The 18258-nt window shown below is 38.9% G+C and overlaps 1 protein-coding gene across 1 annotated transcript in view; it reads right to left on the minus strand.

Annotated features, from left to right (window-relative positions):
• Positions 1 to 18258, minus strand: part of LOC133975582 (netrin receptor UNC5D-like) — a 173211-nt gene that overhangs the window by 19194 nt on the left and 135759 nt on the right. Inside the window, exons 5-10 of the mRNA XM_062413565.1 lie at positions 12514 to 12688; positions 11308 to 11475; positions 6862 to 7026; positions 6510 to 6542; positions 4067 to 4252; positions 1131 to 1280 (exon numbers count right to left, since the gene is read on the minus strand). Coding sequence (XP_062269549.1) covers positions 1131 to 1280; positions 4067 to 4252; positions 6510 to 6542; positions 6862 to 7026; positions 11308 to 11475; positions 12514 to 12688 — 877 coding nt within the window. The remainder of the gene's footprint in view (positions 1 to 1130; positions 1281 to 4066; positions 4253 to 6509; positions 6543 to 6861; positions 7027 to 11307; positions 11476 to 12513; positions 12689 to 18258) is intronic.

Here is an 18258-nt window from a genome sequence, read left to right on the forward strand (position 1 = left end):
TAAACTCATTAACAGAAAGAAGAGATGTGAAAAATACAGGTTGAAAATACAAAACTAAGCATTTTCTTATTGCACTTACCACTATCGCAGTACCATAGACTGTATATACAGTAACACACACATATATATATATACACGACACAACAGCTCCCCAAAAGTGAAGCTAAAGCCTCCCTCTTGCCACGAGTGCTAGATGCAGCTTTTTACCCTGCCTTCTCCATGTTAGTGGATGGGACATGGAACAAACTCAAAAGTCAAAATACACAATAAATATATTGTTCTCAAAGATGGTTTCTGGTCTTGTCATTCATATGTATTTACAGTCTATGGGCAATACAAATAAAAAGCTATATCTCTATTTTTTTTTTTCTATGGATACCATCTACTGGTGAGGATGCTAACTGTGCTGTAGCCTCAGTCTTTTACAGAGCCTTGGAAGGGACACACAGAGGGAAAAAAAGTTGACTTAATGACACTGTCCACAGTCCATGTTCATGTTGCAAAACTTTTGCGAGATCTCGATCTTTTTCTTTTTTCAACCATCAGTATATTTTTCTCTATGTCCCCTCCCAGACACCGTAGTCTTTTAACATGATATCAAGGCTACTTTTTGCAGAACTGCCTTTTTCCAACGATTTGGAAGGATACACTTGAAAGTCTGCCAGAGCATTTTTAACCAATTTATTAAGCTGACATCTTCTTACTGTGATGTCAGAAACAGTCTACAAAAATGGAAGGTCACTATCTCAAGGAAAGAAGTCTTCTTTTTTTTCTGGCTCTGAATTCAATTATCCGTTGTTTCCAAAATTACCATAAATGGATGAGTTGTAAATCTGCAACTGTTGTCGCTGCAAAGTGAACATGGCACAGTAAAGAGCTTGACAGATGAAGCAACAGTAACCAAGCGGGATACGGCTTAACAAATGGTCAATTTTTGATGCCCTCCAAGGTCATGACTCTTATTTTTCTTTGTATGAGCGCTTTCTTAGAGACTGCCTCGGGAGGAAAACAGGTTAAATCCAAAAGGCTTATCCCTCTGAATGCAACTGCAGAGCTGTACACATCTCTGTAAGTCCATAAGCAGCTGACGACCACAGAGACAGGCTTTCATAACAGTTTTATTTCCTGACCTTTGACCTTGAGATCTGGTAACGGGTCGAGGAGTGAGCGCTCGGCCATCAGCTCCTTGTCAATGGAGTCCTGGAAACACATGGGGCTGGTGTAGGTGCGCGACACTGTCAGATCAGGTTGCAGGGATGAATTAATCAGCAGGGGGTTTGCTGGAAAACACACAGAGGAGGAGCATATTGTCAATTAGACGTCTTTAAGAAACAATTACATTTCTGGATTGTGACAATCTAAACTAAACTGCCACTAATGACAGCAATTAAAAATTGAAAGCGTATTTCATGACAATTAGTCTTTATCCACCTGCTTTAATTGCCTCACCATGGAAACAAGGAGGACATACCTTACTGTACCAATGTCAGTAAGTGACATAATGGCTAATCAATGGCTGGAGTGATATTCTTCAATTTCATGTCACACTGGCTCAAAAATGACATTGAATTTCAGCATGTATGTATGATACATATAATTTGAATATTTACAGTTTTCTTCACATCCACATATCCAGCTTCAGGGGAATGCGTGTTGCTGTAGCTATAGCCGGGAGGTTTAGCACTTTTAGTCCCTCTATCAAGGAGAACAGGGACAAAGATGAAAGCTTTCTCTACCTCCTGCTGTGTTATCAAAATTAACTTTATTGTGCCCTGCTGAGAGCTGTTGCTGTGGCGACCCGTAATGTCAGCCTTGTCACAAATATGCCTTAATCTGTTGAGCAAACCACACCACGCTTCCAAGCTGTGGTGTTACGCTGTCTGGAGAATAAGAAGGGACCGTAACTTCTCCATTTGGGTGGAAAAGAAATGAAAGCGGTTATAAATTCAATTTGATTTCATTGTGGCATCATGAATCATTAATTGAATGTTGTATGGTGGGATAAAACCCAATCCACAAAAGTGACACACTGCCCTGAGGAGGTTCTATTTCCCGTTTTGCTTTACAACACCAGTAGAGAAGGTCCCAGTAATAACACATGAGCTAAATTGTGAATTTGTTTATTATGGAAACTGTGTTTGTTACCATATATCTTTTCAGTGCATGTTTATTGCTTTTGAGCAAACTGATGTTTGCAATAGATAAATACAAACTGTGCCTTCAAGATGAAGCTTTATACTGTATGTTGTTGGACAGTTAGCACACAACAACAAGCCCAGACAGCATCTCCAGAAGGCAAACAAATTGAAAAATTAAAACCTATCAGTCTGGCCCCTAAAGCATTTAAATAATTGATGCAGCTATATCCCAATATGAAGAAACGTATATGTATAATACATATGTATACATAAATACATACAAGTACAAAACCTGCATGTTCTGGTGTTTAAAGGCTACACCGTGATATTAACAATAGTTGTAATAAAAGCATCCTGCTCCATCCATGCTCCTATATGTGCAGGTGGTAACAGGCTTGAGTATGTGAGTGTGTTTTTGAATAAATAAAATTGAATTAAGGTTGTGAGCTAAAATTTAATTATAATCGACATCCTTGTATGCCACCCGCCAGAATGTCATAATGGCATTCCACCTTCTACCATGTTAATGTGCTTTGTCTATTGAATATCAAACATAAAACTAATGACACAGCATGATTGCACTTTCGGTCCTAAAGCAATTTCAAAAGATTTAAATAATCAACATAAACTCATACAGTTGATCCTCATGTTGTGAAATCCTGTTGCTGCATGTTTTACTGCCAACAAACTGTATTGTACTTTTGCTGCAGCTACTATGTTTTGATGTTATGGTTTAAATGAGCTTATAGCTAACTCTGGTACTGCTAAGGAGCCTGGTAATATTAAATTCAACTTTTATCATTTTTGATCCAATGTTAAAATCATACATGTTAATTAATATATCATCGTTTCAGTGAACAGACTTGTTATTTTCTGTATTCTTATGGAAAATTATAGTCATATTTATTGGTAAACTGATGATTATTTTTGTGTTTGTGCCTATTTGGTCTATTTTTTATACGCCAAATGAACCCATTTGCGCAGAGGTGAGTGTGCTGCAGCAGCTGAGGCTCTATTCATGCAAATAAGGTGGTTCAATGTTGGCCCTCGTTTTGAATTGCTCTTTAACAAACCTCTTGTTGCAAAGTCAAGTGCAGACATTTCATATAAAAGGCTTTAGATGGTGAAGGTGCAAAAACAGACATCCTCAGTACAATTCATGTTAGATTTCAAATATTGATTTGACAATCCGAACATGTTTCAAAACATATGTAAGTGGGACGATGCAAGAGTCTATGATGTATCACAGGTGATATTACAGAAATACCCGTTGCTGTCATGGCTATCACATAGACGCAACGATAATTGCATTTCCACTCCACTTTCTAATTTATTGGGTGTGCTGAGTTTAATAATGCACGCGTTAAACAGCATGCATTTCATAATCAATTAATTAAATCATCCAAAATGACAGCAGACTCCAGCAAATTAATATCACAACTTGCTTTTCGACACGCCACACTGGTACACTAATCTGCATACTCTCAATAAAAACAGGAAAATGGAAGCCGTCCCCCCCTCAGGATGTCTCCTCCATCGGATTATTGGGAGCTAGCATTATAAATGATTGGCGTCTGATTTTGCAACCAAAGCTTCAATTATTGTCATTTTATTATAGGACAAAACTTTTGCTTCTGAAGGATTGGATGCAGGACTCATCTGAACTCTGTTTTCTCAACTATTTTTGCAATAAACTCATATTTAAAGAGTTCAAAGAACAATTCATACTTCACACTTAGTGTTGCTTTTGTGTCATTTTTTTTGTCCCTCATTTTATGTTACGTTCCAGTTCGGCTTTATTTATAGTTTGTGTAGTATACAGTATAGTTTGGGATTTGGTATAGTTTGGGATATATAGTAGGAAGCCTACAGTATGTTGAGAGTGAGATGTGACATTTTCTGATTTGTAAGAGAATTCGTGAGCTTACCTTGGCGAGAGGTCTTAAAGCTGAAGGACTGAAAGCCCCCGGTGAGGGCGGATGAGTCAATGACGTCGACACCGTACTCGCTCTGGCTTCTTCGATAAAGCGTGACAGCGACGATCAGCAGCACCACCGTCACCACGCCCGCTGCCAGGCCCGAATACAAGGCCACGTCACTGCCGTTCTCCACCCCTAGGAGAGTCAAAAGGGAGTTAGAGAGAAGCACATTTTCACTGACTTTTTGTCTCTAGCTTTCCAGCTCTGCTTAATAAGGAGGCATTTCCTGCCCAAAATAAAATCTGTGTCGCTGCGGCAACACAGCTGAGTTAAAGTCGTGAGAGTCTTTTATAGGAGGGGAGTCTGTTTTAAAGTTTTGTTTCTTTGTTTCAAACTTCTGTTTGCCGCGTTTTTTATTTTCAGGTCCATATCTGGCCTGCCTCCTGATACACAGCTTCAGTGTTCCATCCTCCAGTGTTAAAGCAACTAATGAGGAACCTCGGAAGGAAGGCAAGATATGATCAACCCAGCACCTGACTGTCAGTTCAAACACACTGCTCTGCGCTGGTGTGGGAGGCGCTCTGTGTTCCACTGGGATATAATGTGACAAAACCAATTCATTAAATTAGCTCATTGGCGATGATTATGCACTATCTGGTCCCGCCAGTGCTGCGTCCAACTCCACACAGAAAAAGAATGAGTTGGAAATAAAGAGGCTGCTAGCTTGTTCTTGAAAGATAATGAGATCTGGGCTGAAACAGGACATGCTGAGAAATCCTCTAAGTAACCTGAAGATCAAATTAGGAGAAATTGCCATAATATGCAAAGCGGCATTAACAGCTACAGTAGAGGATTGATTGAGGGCTAGGGAAGTTTTGGCTGCCTGGCTGGATTATTTTTGCCCGTTTCTGACAGACCAAAAATCACAACTGTGTTAAAGGACAAGCAAGGACAAACATGCGCCTGTAGCTTGTAGGTAGAAAACTGATTTTTCACTGCACAAACTATGCAGCAGTAATCAACAGATAAATGGCCCATTAGCCTACACAGCAATTATGCAAAAGAGATGAATATATAGTGGTAAACCACTGGCTGCTTGGACTGAAATGCTGGACTGGATATATGAAATATAAGGATATTAATAGAAATCTGATGTGCACTGGCACAGAAGTAAAACTGAGGTAATGATGGTGAAGATTATCATAACAAAACGTGTTATTTTTCTTAAGTTAATCTTAAAGAAAAGTGTTTTTTGAGCTGTAAACTAAAGCATGTGATTTTTATGATGAGACAGTGATGCTTCAAAATTGCATTCATTACCAAATTTAGACCTAGTGTTTCAAACCACATTGGAGCTTTCAGGACCAATGCTAACCCTTATAGTAAACCATATAAATTAAATCCCTAAACCTCCACAGCCCTTCCATATGATCAGACATCTAGCTTGCACGCAAGCACTCACACACTCACTCACAACATAAATGAAATTGGATGCTTTTAATAGATATTCATGTTTTTTATCATCCTGCAAAAATACATTCCAACATTTAACTTAAATATAACTTGTATTTTCCACTCATTTTTCATGCATGATGAATGTTACATGAGAGACATCTACAGCTTGTCTATTTTAAGTCAGGGCAAATTCACATTGAGTCACGTAGAGAGTCATTTTTCAGGGACAACACCTGTCACAGCGATTTGTTCCTCTAACAACACAGCTACTTGCTAAGCATTATAATCATCATAATTAAAAAGTATTGTTTATTCCGAGGGTAACATTATTAGTATGATTCCAGGGATGAGCTTTCAGTACATCGAGGATGCTGTCACACTTAGTGTGCCAGGTTTAGCGTGTCAGGCCTGTAATTGAAAATATTGAACTGGCTCTACCCTCATCAGACATGGACTTTATGTTTAGCCCTGTTTAGACCTGGTATTTAACACCTGTCCTGATAAATCTGTTGAATGTTGTGGATGTTTGAGACCACAAAACACTTCTGGACTTCTGAAAAAAACAACATAACGCCATACTGCTCCTGTGGTTTCATCCAAGTATCCTCAGGCCCTGATATTTATATTCAACCCCAAACAAGGTCATATAGAGCAATTTTTACCCTTAATTTCCTGTGATATCTTACAACAAGGTGCATTCAGCTCTGATGGACTTTTAGTCTGAAAACACCTAGTTTCGAGTCGGATTATTATTGTCTGAAGATAGGTCACTAATCAGCTAAACTGAAACTCCAAAAGTGTTTTGTGGACTCAACTTATTCAACAGTCACAAACCTATATTATCCCAATAACATCTATGCTAATGCAGGTTGGTTATTTTTGCCATGCCTGATGTCATATAAAAATTCTTCCAGGCTGTGCCACAGACAGTAAGGTTGTTAAAATGATAATAATATAATAATATAATATAAAACATGGAAGATGAAGAGAAACTCACCTTGTGGCTTTGCATCATGTAGCAACTTCCCATCTGCAAAGACAGAAATAACAAAACGTCTCCATGACCATTTTCCATACTACATGCATTTGCTAATCAAATTACTATTTACTTATATATTCATGTCTGTACATACTTTGTGTTATTTATTTGGAGGGGAATGAAGGAATGAAGCTGAATGAGGTTGCTGGTCATGAGTGTGATCATAATGGCCATCATGATCTAGGCCACACTGCCAGAAATTATGAACAGTAAATCTATTTATAGTCATGCACAAGGGGACTGACATTAATGATCCTAAACAAAGTGTTTCTTATAGTTAGCCGTGGAGAGATGTGGCGATGTTACCCACTCTGTGTGCAGAGGCCTCCGGTGCAGTTGTCTGTCGCCAGCGCTACCCCGTCACACAGCCGTCCTCCGTGTTTGGGCTCCGGGGCCGTACACTCTCTGCTGCGCTGCCTTTCGCAGCTTGAGCTACACATTGACCACTCACTCCACTCTCCCCAGCTGCCATCGACTGAGGGATCAGACACAAAATCAAACGTTTATGAAGGGACTGAATTTGTTTACTTTTCTTCTCAAATCAATTTAGAATGTACAGTACGTCTCATTTACTTATTTACATGCCCTCACACTCACACATACACGGCGCAGCATCAGGAGCAGTTAGCGGCTAGAGTCCCTCACACACTTACTGGAGGAGAGCTCTGGACTATGCGTGACAAAACACATTCAAGTTGCAGAAACACAATTTCCCTAATGACAAAAACCTCACTTTTATAAAAAACATGGAAAATATCAAACATAAAATGATTCATCCAATAGGACTGTGAAAGTGTGGAGAATACCGTCAAGGTAAGCTGTGCACTATTAGATTTACAAAAAAATTCCTTCCTCTGGTAGCCAAAATATTGTGCCACCCTGCTGACTTAGCGACATAAAGAAGAGCCTTCTTCTGCCATGCTCCATCAAGTCTCCTTTCCACCAATGCTCTCAAAGTTCCCTTCTTCCTGCTAATCTCAACGCAAAATGCACCTCTGTTTATTTTCAAACTCAGATGCAGAAAAATAATCCTTCAGAAAATGGCTGTTGGCGAAGAGGAGATAACTGCCTTTCCCTGTTTACTTTTTTTCAAAAGCCCGATGAGCCTTCTTCTCTGTAATCATAAATTTGGTCTCATGTCGAAAAATGAAACACTTGGGCAGAGCAGATTACACAGCTGTTCTGATAACTGGACCTGCTGCTCCTCTCAAAACCTGTTTCTTTCTCTCTCTGTTGTTTTCACCCTTCTCTCCATTTCGAATACATTTTCTCCTGATTGGCTGTTTTTTATAGTCTACTGCAGGGGTCTTCAAAGTTTTTTAGGCCAAGGCCCCCCAAACTGGTGGAGAGATGGAGCAGGGACCCCCATACTATATATGTTGTATACAATTTATATTAAACTGGGCCTAGTACCATGTATAAACATAGCTACCCTGGTATTGTGCATTCAATACTTAGCTATTCAAATAATACACAGGTTCATATATTCATGTTTTTATTTGAAACATGTGCAAGGTGTTTGCATTTTTGACTGGAAGATAGCATCTTCTGCCTCCTTCTATCCGGTCGCTACAATATGTTGGATTCATGTGAATTGGATTTAAAGAAATCAAAATTTGTGTGAAAAAAATTGGTTGAAAAAAAGAAAAACTGGTAGAAAAAAAATATAAAAAATGGTCTTACAACCCCAAAATTTGCGGTTCCCCTGTTGAAGGCCTCTGGTCTACTGCATTAGGCATCAGATACAAATCACTATCACAGAGGAATCGTGTGATTACTAACGGTAAAATGTTATTGAATCAAAGGAAACTAGAGTAAACAATACACTCTTGTCTTCAAAAGATCTCTTAAGCACTTTGAGTGCACTGGGGAACCTTTTCTTGCTAAAGAACCTTTTTTTGTTGTTTATTGTTCTTTGGGGAACTGAATTCAAGAGAAGAGTTCAACACAACACCTGTAACTCCACTTTTGGGGCTTTGAAGAACCCTTTCATGTTATATACATTTTTCGGACAGAAGAATAATGCAAAGTTGCCATTTGGTTTGTTTCCCGCCCTCTGGTAAATTCAGTCAAATAATGTGATTAATCATTCATTGTGGTGGAATCTTATTTGTGATTCAATCTCAAACAGAATCACACTATTACCTCATCGTTATTTTTTTTGTCTCACATCGTTTCATTGAAGAGCGAACTATGCATTAGCTTGCTGGTTAGCGTTAGCCAAATTTACCATTAGCTGCATTAGCCGTGGTAGCTAATATTACCCACTAACCACCATTCTTAAGGCTGTTTAAGTGAAGGCCATGACCGACACACACTTCAACAAATAATACAGTATGCTGAATTAGCTTGAGTAGTTAAATGTACGATTAATTTTACACAATAACTAAATGCTAAATTTGGGACAAAATTCAGTTAAGTTGTCATGGTTATATACTGTAGGTAATAGTAAGTCTACAGGAAAGGAATGCAAGTCTATTGAATGTCTCAAAGTGAAATTATGTTGCCTTTGATGTCTGTAAATTAAAACATGTTTTAAGGATATTTCTTTAACCAACAAGGAGAACACATTAAATATTAAAGGTAAGACCTTTGAACTGAATAGAGAATTGCCCTAACCCTAACCCCTAGATACAGTAGATGGCGGTAATGCCAATTGATATTTGTCGATAAACTGAAGGAAATAGTGAAACAAAACATTTGCAATTAACATTTCTGTAGGGAGACAAGGACACTTAAAAACTGAATATGAGTAACAAATTGACAATACCATACGGACTGAGAAGTTCTGTGGAGTGTTTGAACAGGGCGGCAGTCCTAACAAAACAGGAAGACATCCAGACATTTTTGTCTGGACATGTGGAGGAAATGCTTGAATTCAGCCATGATGAATCTGCAGACTCCATAGAAGTGGCCTTTCGCTTTGAAGAGCAGTGGGGTATGTCACCATGTAATTTGAAATTGGATATCAATAGGTAGAAGTGTATAACTTTTAATATGCAGTAAACTACCCAATACAAATGTACATTCATTTATTACTTTTGACAATTGGTTACTGAATAGTTTATATATCTTTTAGTTCATATATTTACTTCATTCTTCATAAACAGTAGTCAGCAGTTTTGGATGATTATTGTTAAGTTGTTTCATTATATCTGTATAACTCAATATACATCATCTTTTCTCAGTCGATCGATGTGGGTGTCTTACTTAAGTTGTTAAAATTAGATAATGATATCTATCTTTGTCCACAGTTTTTAATTTTTTTTATTGATTTGTCTATATCAACAAGAAAACTGTTTCTTATGTGACTTAATGTATTTAAAAAAAAATTTTGCAGAGAAAAAACATTTTCGGGAAAGTTGTCACAAGAGAAGTGCTCCAGAAGAAACACCGATACCTGTGCCCGAACATCCCTCTACACCGCCGTCACTCTCCACTCAATCACCTACAGGCAAGAAGCCACCTGCCTCCTTCAAACCAAAACAGGGGGAAATAAAACTCCCACAAAAGAAACTAAGATGTGCCAGTGAAACGAAGAAAATACCTCGATCATCTGTAGGGCCAACCAAAAGAGGATATACACCAAAAGAAGGGTATGTTTTCGATCCACAAGTGAAGCCTCTGAGAAAAGCCAGGCAGGAATCTCAGACTGAAAAGGCTCTTGAAGACACTTGGAACCTGTTTGGTGGCAAACAGAGGGCCAGGAGCAGCAGAGCCGACTTGGAGCAAATGGACCCAGATAGCAAGCGTTTCTCATCTACGTCTTATCAGTCGTGCTTGTGCACTAAGTGCCCTTGCAATCACCATGGACATAATATCAATGTCCGGACGTACTCTTTTGGCAACAATTTTCAATCTCAAACTGCCCAGTTTTTGAGAGAAGGCACTGAACCTTTTTTGGTGTCTGAGCAGGTATCAGGCAGCAGCGGCTCTGCTGGCAGTTCTGGTAGCTGCCTATGCTCTCAGGACTCCTATATGGCAAGTGTCATATCTCATACAGTGATAAATAGTTCAGCATCTCCTCAGGCCTGATGGGGAGCAGCATGTCTGCCAATCCCACAGACAAATATTTTAACAAGCAGATTTTGGTCACACCTAGAGCTGTAACTATAACTATATATGGACATTAAATGTTGGACTCAACTTCACAAGAAGTAGCCCATATACATTTTTCATATTTTGAGCAACATGTAGCAGTCATGACCGGGGACAAAACATTACATTTTTCTGAAGAAACTAACTAGTACTATAGGTTTACTCACCGGGTGCTCCGGTTCACCTAAATAAAATATTTTAAGGATAACACAAAGTCTGATTTCATTTATGTTTCAGTTTCACTGCTGGATTTTTCATGTTTGCTGGTAGTCTCTTAGGCTTCATGATGTTCTGAACTTTACACAATTAATTTGTGGTATTGTTAGCTTTTGTTCAGTTTAGGGGTATTGCACATATATACACACATTTGTGTGTGTGTGTGTGTGTGTTTGTGTCCCTCAGAATTGGATTTCAGAAATTTTTCATTCGTCCCCCCTAACAATCAGATGAAATATTTGCCCCTGACATGTACATAGGTATTTCCTGAATGCACTTGAGGTAATTTTGACTTGCCATGGTCACTTACTTCTCAGATTATAAACACAAGTATTAACAGGAAGTTGGCGGTTTGGAGGAAATTTTTTGATTCTCAATATTACCGCAACAAATTTGTGCAGATGCACAAACAACAGCATGAAGACTACGTCCTTGTTCTTACCTGGACATAGTGTGTTGCAGGTGCTTTTCTGCACCGACATGCCCTCGCAAAAGGCTCCCCCGTTGAGCGGAGCTGGGTTAGTGCAAGTGCGGGAACGTTTTTGCACCCCACGACCACAGCGAACATTACACGGGGACCAGTCTGTCCATGATGACCACCCTCCGTTCACTGTGTGTGCCCGAGAATGAAGGGAAAGACATAAATATATAGTAATATTGCACTCCATTTTGTGGATAACAGTGTAGTTCCTGCTATGACAAACAACCTCAGGGTGTCTGCGTCACAAGAGTTTCATCAGAGGTGAAAAAACTGTCTCTTTTACACAGAGGATAAATTTTGTCTTTCCATCCATATACTTCTTCCTCTGATTTGTTGCGTGTAATGTTGTGGGATGATGAACTACTAAGCTCATCCGCTGTCACAGGAAAGAGAGAAATACTAGTATTCCAACCACTATTGTACATCTGTCTGGAGCTAAAGGGAAGAGTAAGCCTGCCAGATACTTCATTACCATTATGGAAATTAATGATTGATGCACCCTTAGAACGGAGTGTCAGAAAGAATCAGATATATTTCTACAAAAGATAAATGCCCCTTCTGAAAAAAAAAAAATAGCAGGATGAGAGGTCAGCGGACCGATTTCAAGAACACCCCAATTGACAAGGTGAGAAAGGACCTAGTGCTAGTATGACATTACAATTTTACTTGTGCTCCTTTCTCTCAGCAGAGGTCTCTACAGGGCAATACAAATGCTGGCTTGTGTCTGCTGTCTCGCAGCTTTACAAAGCATTTTACACAAGGTGTTTAGTGCTGGCAGATAAAAGCCGGGGCGTTGTGACAGCCCACGTCACTGCCTTTCCATCATTAATAATTGAGTTCTTGTAAATATTGTGCCCGTGTCTTCTTGTCTTTACACAAGAGGGATCACTTGCCCATTACCTGCTCATTAGACTCTTGAGTGAGAAAAGGCCACATGCTGTGGTTGAGCAGTGCTTTTTATATTAATGACTTTGGGGAATTTAGTCGAGGGGCCTTGTTGACAGCTAACGTCTGTAGTGAAAGCTGATATTTTGATGAAGGAAAGACAGCTTCTTGACATCGTTTTGATCATCTGCAAACCAAAAGCATTCATCTCCCGTGCATTTTTTGGCTGTGACAGAAGCTACCCTTGGAATAATTATTTGTGCATTTTTCTTTCATTCTTACCATAGACTACAACAGTTGCTGTGGCACTGCGTCTTTTGGCCACAATGTTGCTGGCAACGCAGGTATAGTTTCCAGAATCAGATAGGCGAGCATCTGAAATGATGAGACTATGGTCGCCTCTTGTATCGGTAACACCGTCAGAGCTTAGAGGCTCTTCGTTTTTTAGCCATTCCACCTGAAAACAGAAAAGTATATGTATAAGTAACTGAGCAGTTTTGATATGGACATAAACTCATGTGAAGCAGAGAGTGGATACCCAGGAGAATCAGGCTAAATAAACATTTTGAAATGATATTCAGGTTCAGGTCACATTCGCTAGGCTGTCGACTTGCTTTTTAATATCGTATGTGCTCGTATGTGAAACCCAAAACAAAAAAGAATGCCTGTCATGTTTGGGTTATGCTTGGCTAATTCTTTTTCTCAGGTTCAGCAAGGTTCGAAAAGGAAATGGTTGGCCAAGCAACACTAATGAAGAAGAAACAGTACTAACTCTGACCCTGTGTTACCAAATAATGTTTCAATGGTCTGATTGGAAATATTGTTTTAAAATTATTTTAAATATTCAGGTTATGATGATTTATTGACATCTGTAGCCGATATCTTTTGTTTTATTTAAGTAACATACTTTACCAATTGATCAAGAAAAATAATCGTAATTATTCTTCTTGTTCGGTTTCATCTTATCAGTGATTGTTAACAGTTTACTACCTATATTATGTCATGATGCAATAAAGACAACATTTTACTTAACAAACATGAAAGGCAACATTATTTTTTGAACACACACAAGTTCTCATAAGGAGTTTTCAGGACATTAGGCCAAACAGTTTCCTGCGATTTTGCTTTACCTATTGTCAGATAGGTAAAAAACAAATATTGCATATAACTTTGTTTCGCTGACATGTTACTTTTAGGAAACCCAAGCCTCTGGTATTGTGGTACCTCCAAGAAGGTGCACCAACACAATAGATGGCGATAATGCACCTTGACGTTGGTTGCCACCCGCCAATAAACCAAACAAAGAAGAAGACACAATTTTTTTTATGGCAGACCCGAGCCCTTAGAGGTCCAAAGTAATGAAAAGGGAAAGAGAAGTATGGCAGTGGATGGCCGTAGTGCACCTTGTCGGTGGTTGCCACCCGCCCATAAACATAACAGAAGAAGACGAATGTGACTATAACCAAGGTATGAGGCTGTAATCATTAGTTGCCATCCACATACCTAGAGTGACCCAGATTTGTTATATAAGCTATTTATTATCAGTAAATCTGTAAAGTTATACCGTTGACGTTTCATGGAATGTACTGCTTCAGCAGCAACTCTGTTCTTCTTCTGTTTCCTCAAATGGTTTGTACTTCTAAAATACATCATCTCTCTTTGTTTAGTTCATTGGTGGTTGGCAACCAGTGTCAAGGTGCATTATCACCATCTACTATATCCCCTTCCTGTTTTCTATGTTCTTCTTCCAAAGGTCCATTATCAAGGTGGTTCACTGCCTTCATAAACACAGCAAAGTCGATCCAATGACTTCCCGGCTCAGGGAATGGGATCGTCCAAGGAGCACATTAATGCAACATTAACAAACACCTCACTTGATATTAGTTGGATGGACAAAATAGTATTATGAAGGTTAGTGAAGGGGCACATTACATTGCATGTCATTTAGCTGACGCTTTTATCCAAAGCGACTTACATTTTAGAACACTCAGCATTTATGAGGGGCCATTTAGGGGTTCAGTATCTTGCCAAGGACACTTAGGCATGCAGATGGGACAGAGTGGGATTCGAACCGCCAAACTTCTTGTTGCAGAGCACCCGCTCTATCCCCTAGGCCACGCTCTCCCAATCACACTGTAAGGCTAGTAGGACAAGCACAACATGACTGACATCCACTTAGAGAAGGTGACGTAGTAGATAGGTCAATTCCTTCACTGGTGCCAATTCTGTAGCTGTGTAGTTAGTGAAGGTAATAAGGAAATTACAAAATAAAGGACGTTCTGTTGATGCTTCTCTACTCGCATGACTGGCCGTGTAAATTGCTATTAATGTGCCACTGGCTTGAGCTTTTCATTGAGAGAGACGAGCTGGGGCATGAGGGAGTGGGGTTTGATTTATGGCAGTGTATTTGAGGATTAAAAACTCCGCCCCACTGGGAGCTCCATATGTTTGTTCTCCAGTGTGTGTGTGTGTGTGTGTTTGTGTGGCATGTCAATTTGCCAAGGGAATGCAACAACAGCCAACAAACTCAGAGATTGCTTTGCACTTTCGAACCAACCTGGAATGAAAAAAATTGAAGTAGTAAATCAATAAATCAGGAGTCATGCTGTCACAACCTTTTCTTTTTTTCTCCATTTGATGGCTCGAAAAGTCTTTCATCATGCGCCTTTAATTTAGCCTTTTTCATCATTTGGCTCCACAGCTTTAAAGACAGACTTGTGTTGCCATCCATGATGTATTATAGTCTCCAGAGCTACTAGCATCAATCCGCTATGCTATGGAGGCAGTCAGTTCCAACCTTACGCAGCGATAAAATTATGCAAACTTTATTTCCAATCACAGTATCATATGTCTTATCCCACCTATAATTATATGATTATATCCATTTCGAAGGGCTAGTGCAGTGCCCGTTCTTAGCTTGTTAGAGATGGGCTGTTTAGCCTGTGGTAACGCTGGTTGCAGGTTTCTTTCTGAAACTTCACCTGCAAATCTGTAGAAATTGTTAAAGGTCAGTAAAATATCTGCTGCAGGACTCGTTCACCTGTTTATTGAAAGTTTGGCGAAGCTCTGCTTAGTATAACCCTGAGCTGGAGAAGTGGTGTTGCTCTTGATGTGAACCTGCCTGTTTACTCTTCTTGTGATCAGCAATGCCACTCATCTTGATGAGTCCCAGTCACTGCTGCTGCAGGGCACTGTTTGTTCAGAGGTTATTGATGTTGAATGCATTGCATGTCCCAATCACACCAAATCTGATTCTTCGTTGGGTCAATTCAAATTCAAAGTGTGATGCCAAGTGGATGATTCATTCTCACGATTTGCTTATAACAGACAGATGGACAGACAGAGATGGAATATAAGATAGATCATATTATGGACATTCACAACAGAATGTTGTTTCATTGCTGTTTCTGCTCAAGTTTAACCAAGTTCAATTTTTGAGATATTTTCAAATTTGCAATCGGATAGATGACTAACTAATAACTAACTAACACTAGTAAGGGGGTTACCTTTTTTTTTTAAGGTTAGAACAATGGGTTCCCAAAAAGTCTGTTCTTTCAAATCAAAGTAGAATTTTGTACTTGGTTGAACTATTATCCATCTAGCTCCTATATTATTTTAAATAAAGCGTAAGGTGTTCTTCTACACAGAGTTTACCCACTCCATCTGACTGCGGCCCTGTCTACTTTCTCTGAAGTAGGGCATTAACCTTGACATGTAGGAGGTTTGTGCTTTATCACCCTCTCTACACATTCTGCAGCCTCTTCTGGGAAAAGAACGACGGAGGCGAGCTCTGTTGTTCTTACCAGGGTCATACATAGTCCATTATTTGTAATGACTCCACCTCAACGGAGTCTCTAATGTCACCAAGATACACAGCCTTTAGTTGTTGTGCTGGCAATGAATAAGGAGTTGACTTTTTGAACCCACTGACACGTTGCAGTCTAATAAAAGTAACAAATTACATTTGGAGGAAGATTCAAGCTTTAGCTCCTGCAGTCTTATTGCTGCACTACGATCATCACTCTAAATAAAATGCAGGCTATTCTTAGTTCACTGCCTGTTTTTATGTGATAAAAGGTCACTTTAATTACTAAGTTATCTCAGATGAACACTTTCCATGTTGCACAGTAAGTTTTATCAACAACAATTATGCACAAAACATTATCTCTATTTCAGTGCATTATGTTAAAGAAATGTAACTATAGTTGGGCAAGAAAAAAAAACAAATTAAAACCAAAGAAAAAACGTTTTCCTGCAGGTGGCTCTTAACAAATGTAATAAAGTGAAAATAAACCCCTAAACCATTATTGTCTCCCAGCAAGTATTTATAGAGTTTGAAACAAAATTATATTGAAAGGTATCAAGCTTGAACTATTATCTTGTTAGAATCATGGATAATAGTTCAACTCAGGAAAAAATGAGTAAAACTACATGTATTGCCTTAAGCAAAAACCAGAGATGGACTACACTCTTCCATAAACACATTTAAAAAAAAGGAAAAATCTAGTTTCTATCACAGTTTAGCAAGTAAAACAAATAGCTGGATAAATAAGCAACTGCGGTCTGGTCCTCTGCAGTGATTACATTAGTCATTAAAGCAAGGCAGGGAATGTTTCCTCATCTACAATGTTCCACCACGACATTAAATCACTGCAGTGCTTTAATTTGTGATTTACAGACCTATGAGAAATGCAGTGGACAAAACAATGACACCTTACAATAATAATACAATACAACACAATGTTACCTTATTACTCTTGAATTCAATCAAGCGCTATCTGACAAGGTCCAGAGAAAAAAAGCAGAACATTAATAAAATGATTACAGTAGTTTTATTGAGGAGGAATTGAATGGCGTTTCATTATATTGTAGGTGTCCGCTGTCTCGCATATTATATTTTACACAATACAATAAAAGGAAAAACTATCAAAGATATCTGTGAAATTAGATGTCTGGAATCGGGGTCAATGAACTGATTATGCTGGTATCTTTTTACAAGGAGAGTGTGCGTAACCTTTTATGTCTGGAACACAGAGCACAGGGAAGTGGGTATGAAAGGAGGGAGAGATACTGAGACTGTGCGGTGGGATGTAATCTTAGCGCCAGTGTGGAGTTTGAGTTAATCAAGTATTTTAAATTTTTCTTGCATACGTTACGAGAGCTGTACATTTTAAATTATCAAAATACAAGCGACGACTGACATTAATGGAGTTAGGTTAATCTAAATTCCTGCATGCTGCAATTTGCTCGGATACTGGACATAAAATATGTTCAATAAACTTTGAATAAATAGCTGACCAGTCAGTGGGGGGAACATTACGTTTTATAACATCACTCTGCACAATATACTGTTTCTCAAAACCTTTGAAGCAATTAAAAGCAACAACATTTACTATCAATTGTATTGTTATTAATTAATGGAGTTGGCTCAACGGTATTAATGATGTTAACTTAAAGTTCTGTTGAAGTCTGTTTCATTGTGAAGAAGGATTAGGAAAAAGCCAATCTTCCTAACTCAGTATGGATCTTTGGCCCCTGCAGGGTGAGCCATGTTTGTGATTGAGTAAAATGTAGGTAGTGACAGTATATGAACTGATTGAGGAGGACTCACTAATAACTAGGACTAATTTTGAAGTAGCTCCAGGTCATTAACACAGGACAAGCAAACAGGCAGGTTTGGATTGGTACTGTAGTAGTATTAAGAAGCACAAGTTAATGAGCAAATAAGTAGTGCTATTTCTGGTGCCCTGCAATGTTTTCTAATGATGTACACCTTTTCATCAGTCGGCTGGATGCTTTTCATCAGCTTGTTTAAAAGATATAAAAAAATAAACACTGTCTAACTTTTATTCCTTTTTCTCTGCTTTTAGATGTGAGGCACTTAAGTTCCAGGAACTAGACATGCTTCCACCCAATACTCTTTCCTCTAAATAATAAACCTGTTTCTCACTGCCTGGAGCTCACTGGGTTATGTAATGTCAAGAATTGATGTGGTGAAAAAGAACTGAATTGGTGGCTTGCAATGAT

Source organism: Platichthys flesus, chromosome 19 (genome assembly GCF_949316205.1).
Source record: "Platichthys flesus chromosome 19, fPlaFle2.1, whole genome shotgun sequence".
In the NCBI taxonomy this organism is placed as follows: Eukaryota; Metazoa; Chordata; class Actinopteri; order Pleuronectiformes; family Pleuronectidae; genus Platichthys; species Platichthys flesus.